Consider the following 5061-nt stretch of genomic DNA (forward strand, 5'->3'; position numbering starts at 1 on the left):
TGTGTGTGTGTGTGTGTGTGTGTGTGTGTGTGTGTGTGTGTGTGTGTGTGTGTGTGTGTGTGTGTGTGTGTGTGCGTGTGTGTGTGCGTGTGTGTGCGTGTGTGTTTGTGTGTGTGTGTGTGTGTGTGTGTGTGTGTGTGTGTGTGTGTGTGTGTGTGTGTTTGTGTGTGTGGGGGGAGTGTGTGCGCATGTTTATAGAGGTCATCATATAAAAGGTCACATTTCATACTTTCATCCCCTCTCATTAACATAGCAGTACGATGTTTCAACCACCGACTAATCATCTATTCAGGTCTATGACATATCGTCCACAGGAGAAGACCCTGCTGCTCTCTGGCTCATCCCAATAGACCCTTTCACTGAGGCATCAGCGCAGGACCAACAAAGGGGTTGTCCTAACACTATTATTATACTATCCTTTATGTTCCAGGGCAGTAGCAGACTACAACTAGTGAAGATATCACAGATGAAAGTAATTTATCCATAATGAGTGTTGTCAGTGACAGCTGTGTTCATCCTGGCTTGATGCCTCTGTCCTCCTCCGACATAATAGATGCTCACAAAAAAAATATCTTTTTGATCACTAATAATTAAATCACCATAAACAGGTCTCAAGCACTCTATAATGACATGCTTAACATTCTCCTTCTACACATAGTACCTACACAGGGGGCCCAATCCAGGAATCTGTGTGTGTGTGTGTGTGTGTGTGTGTGTGTGTGTGTGTGTGTGTGTGTGTGTGTGTGTGTGTGTGTGTGTGTGTGTGTCTGTGTGTGTGTGTGTGTGTGTGTGTGTGTGTGTGTGTGTGTGTGTGTGTGCACATGTCCATACGTGCTGCGTTGTGTGTGATAATCTGCGTGCTTAATACAATGTGTGTGTGTACTAGCGTCTCCCAGTTATTCTGTCTCTCATTAAGTATGATTTTATTTTCCTGGGTCCCTGAGCCCGTTCCTCTGTTGTAACACGCCACGCCAATTGATATATCACATCAACTGACACCGGAGACTTCCTCCAGCCTCTCATATGGAAATGAAGGGGAGGATTTACAATGGTTCATACATGCATTTAGTATATGTCCTTTTTCAATATGGGGTCTGTTTTTTTGGGGTCTTGTTAAACAGTCCTGACTATAGTGTGTCTAGACCGAAAGAGAAACTACTCAGTCTACACTTCACCACCTCTCACACAGCAACACCTCTCTCGCTTTCTTGTTCTCTCTTCCTTTTTACGCTTTGATCGTGTCCTTAGAACTGTTCAGCACTCAACATCCCTCTCTCTCTCTTGTCTTTCTCCCCCAATTATTCTACTTTCCCCTTCGATGAAGGCAGCATTATATTTTGCCCCATCTGCTCAGACACATGTTTAGCCTTTTCTGATCTCTTTATTTGAGATTCGCTGCTTGCTCTACCCCGGTTACATTTGTCATGGGTCTGCAACACATTTTATTCGTCTGCAGGTCGCACACTCTCACCTATAGCTTTCCACATATCTGCCTCTCCGTCTGTCTATCTATCTGTCACTCTATCTCTCTCTCAATCTGTTTCATCATCTGACTTTATCCGGCTCCCTATCTGTCTCTCTATCTGCCTGTACGTCTGTCACTCTATCTGTCTCTATCTGAACCTCGATCTCTCTCTCTATCAGTCACTCTATCTGTCTCTCTATCTGTCTCTCTCACCGTCTCTCTTTCCCTCTCTCTATCCCTCTCTTGTGTGTCCCTCCATCTGTCCCTCTATTTGTCTCTCTATCTGTCTCTCTCACCGTCTCCCTATCCCTCTTTCTTATATCTCTCCATCTGTTCCTCTATTTGTCTTTCTCTCTATCTCCCCTCCGCCTTTTACAATGAAGAGGTCGCAACCTCCCCCTCTGTCTCCCATCTCCCCTCCTCAAGTGCTGGTCTGAGTGTTCTGCCCGCCTGCCTGTTTCCCATCTATTCACCTCAATCCATCATGAGGGCGGCACAACAATATCAGCAACATCAGTATTAGTTGAACCATGTTGGGCTGCCGACAGCCTGCTCCCCCCCCCTCACCTGAAGTCGCTGTAGGGGTGTATGATCCAGGTGCCGGCCGACTTCAGCCTCTCCTGCTCCAGAGCCACCGCCTTGTGGGAGCCGAACATGCGCAGGCTGAACTTGTTGACCCCGGGCTGCAGCATGGCCCCGAACTGCCTCTGGATGAAGGTGCTCTGGTTGGAGTAGCTGTAGTCCTCGCCCCCGTCCAGCCCCATGCCGAAGACCCCCATCCCCGCCAGGCCGCCCATCTGGGGGCTGCCGGCCGCGCCGGCCGCATTGCAGGCCGTGGTGGTGGTGGTGGTGGTGGTCTCCGTGGCTCCGCCCGTCGCCACCACCAGCACCCCGGTGCCCGCAGAGGAGGTGGAGGCCAGGGCGGAGCGGACGCCGACAGAGCGCGGCGGGGGCAGGGACGAGGAGGAGTTGCCAGCGGGGGAGGAGATGGGAGGAGGAGGCAGGGCGATGGGTGTGGTGGGGGTCCCGGCGGGGCGGAGGAATGGGAGGCTGTCCCTGTTGGAGGCGCTCATGATGGAGAGGCGGCGCCTGTTCCCGGTGCTGTCGCCCCCCACGGAGCCCCGCTCCCCCTCCAGGGAGGCCTGGGAAAGCCGGTAGCCGGAGGAGGGAAGGCTGCTGCCTTTACTGCGCCGCTTGGAGTCCCCCGCGCTGCGCCGGGGCAGGCTGCCACCCCCGGACCCCCCAGCACTGCCCGGGGTGCCCGTGCCTCCAGCCACCCCATCCATCCCGACTCAGGGGCGGGCGGGGCGGGGGGGGGGGGGGGGGGATGAGGGAGGGGGGCGGGTTAGGTAGGATGGTGAACGTGAACCTCCCTCTGGACTGCTTTCACCTTACATCAGGTTTGTTCAAAGATGTGCGATTTCAAAAACTTGAAGAATAATCTGTCTAGACAATTGCCTCAATATTTCATCCGGTTGTCAAGCAGTCCCACTGTGAGGGATTGTGCCGGTTAATCTCCCCCAGCTGGCGACTCGCACCTCTGCCTCCGCTACTCTGCCCTGCCCATCCTTACCTCAGTGCCCTTGGAGCTGGACACTTACACAGCAATGAGTCCCTCACGCTGCCGGTCACGATGGCCAGGAACCAAGCTCTCATTTGATCCTTCCTTTTTGTATTTTTTTTATGAATGTTTCTTAATAATTCCTCCTGTATTGTCCTTGAAACGCTGCTGCTCTCTGCCCGAGGCCCTCCTTCTTCTCCTCTTCGCGGGCGCCCTCAGCGCTTCGACGCCGGGCATACTGCTCCCCAATTCCCGCTCTTAGATTGATAACGAAGCGTCTCACTCATTGGCCGTCTGTGTCTCGACTGTGTGTGTGTTTTTGTGTGTGTGTGTGTGTGTGTGTGTGTGTGTGTGTGTGTGTGTGTGTGTGTGTGTGTGTGTGTGTGTGTGTGTGTGTGTGTGTGTGTGTGTGTGTGTGTGTGTGTGTGTGTGTGTGTGTGTGTGTGTGTGTGTGTGTGTGTGTGTGTGTGTGTGTGTGTGTCACTGTCTGTGTTTCTCAGTGTGTATGTGTGTGTTTTTGAGAGGGTGTGTGCGTATACGCGTCCTGGCTGTTTCTCCCCGTTTGTCTATTTCGGGTGTCTCTCAATGTGTCCGGGTTTCTCTGGACGCCGTGGAGGTGGAGGTGATGATGGATCGGAAAATATTCACTCTGCGATGAAGGACACTTTAGGTGGCCGGAGGGTTGCCGGCTGACATCAGAGACCCCCAATGGGCACATTCATTGCGCTTTGCCAAAAGAGCGCGCTAGTCTGCGGTTGTCAATACGCTGCCGACCAGCGACACGCAGTTTTCAGACAGAGGGAGGGACACGAGACAGAGAACAGCATTTAAATTACCCCCAAATTGGTCCTCGTTTTCGGTGAAATTGGCGAAACGGTGACAATTATTTTGTCCAAGCAGCCACAGCTCATACAGCCTCATGTTGGACGCGATCTGATTTCCTCGGAATATGGTGGCTCGCTGCTCCAAGACTTAATTGGGGGTTTAAACGTCGGGAGTCCAACGCCCATCATGATGTGTTGTCTGTCAGTCGCGTCTCCTCCTCCATCCGTCCTCAGCTCCGCCGACCTCTCGGTGCCACCGTGGAACAACAACCCCTCGGTAACATCCTCTCTCCCCGCTCAGGACTAACACACTGGAGGGAGACCTATAAATCTGACCCGGGATTAATCCCAGGTGAAAGCGTGCGCTCCGATCAAGATCCGCCTGCTCGTGGAGAACAACATTTAAATAAAAATAACTTGTTGAGCGTTTCCCAAAAAATCCGAAGCAGCTGACTGGTTATTCTACTTCTCATTCAGACACTAAGCCACGCCACAAGCCATCGTTGGCACGCGTGTCCACATGGGCGCTCTTCATTCTCCAATGAAATATTAAATAAATAATGGCGAATAAAAAGGTCTGAAGATAATCGGATTGTTGCCATGGCAGCCGCATCCCCATCGTCATCTCCCCCACGGCCGCGCGCCCGCCGGTCGTCCCGCTTTCGCAGGTATCCGGTCTGCGCGTCACAGCCGCTCCCGCCTAGACAGAGAGAGAGAGAGAGAGAGAGAGAGAGAGAGAGAGAGAGAGAGAGAGAGAGAGAGAGAGAGAGAGAGAGAGAGAGAGAGAGAGAGAGAGAGAGAGAGAGAGAGAGAGCGAGAGAGAGAGAGAGAGAGAGAGAGAGAGAGAGAGAGAGAGAGAGAGAGAGAGAGAGAGAGAGAGAGAGAGAGAGAGAGGATATAAGGAGGAAATCAGAAGAGGAGGGAGCTTGAGTGGCATTGGTGAGGCAGGAGCGGACAAAGACAGTTAATTAGTTTATGGGCAAACAGTCGCTCGGCGTGGGCATCTGGGTCATCTCGCAGACGTGCGGAAGGCCTGCGAAATAAAGATCCACTAATCTCCATCCACGGGCGGCACAGAGCAGAAAGGGAGCGATAAACCTGACTCCGACCGATAACAGGAACAATGTTAATATGATGGGAAATGGGTTATTGAAATTGGGCTACTGCTGCATTCATAATCATACAAAATAAAAACACTGCAGAGCATCACA

General features: G+C 52.2%; 1 protein-coding gene across 1 annotated transcript in view; it reads right to left on the reverse strand.

Moving 5' to 3' along the window:
• LOC115553923 (potassium/sodium hyperpolarization-activated cyclic nucleotide-gated channel 2) overlaps positions 1–2751 on the reverse strand; it is an 18341-nt gene extending 15590 nt beyond the window's left edge. The window contains exon 1 of the mRNA XM_030370466.1: positions 2033–2751. Coding sequence (XP_030226326.1) covers positions 2033–2751 — 719 coding nt within the window. The remainder of the gene's footprint in view (positions 1–2032) is intronic.
• Positions 2752–5061: the final 2310 nt, after the last annotated feature.

The sequence above is a fragment of the Gadus morhua genome, chromosome 11, assembly GCF_902167405.1.
Source record: "Gadus morhua chromosome 11, gadMor3.0, whole genome shotgun sequence".
In the NCBI taxonomy this organism is placed as follows: Eukaryota; Metazoa; Chordata; class Actinopteri; order Gadiformes; family Gadidae; genus Gadus; species Gadus morhua.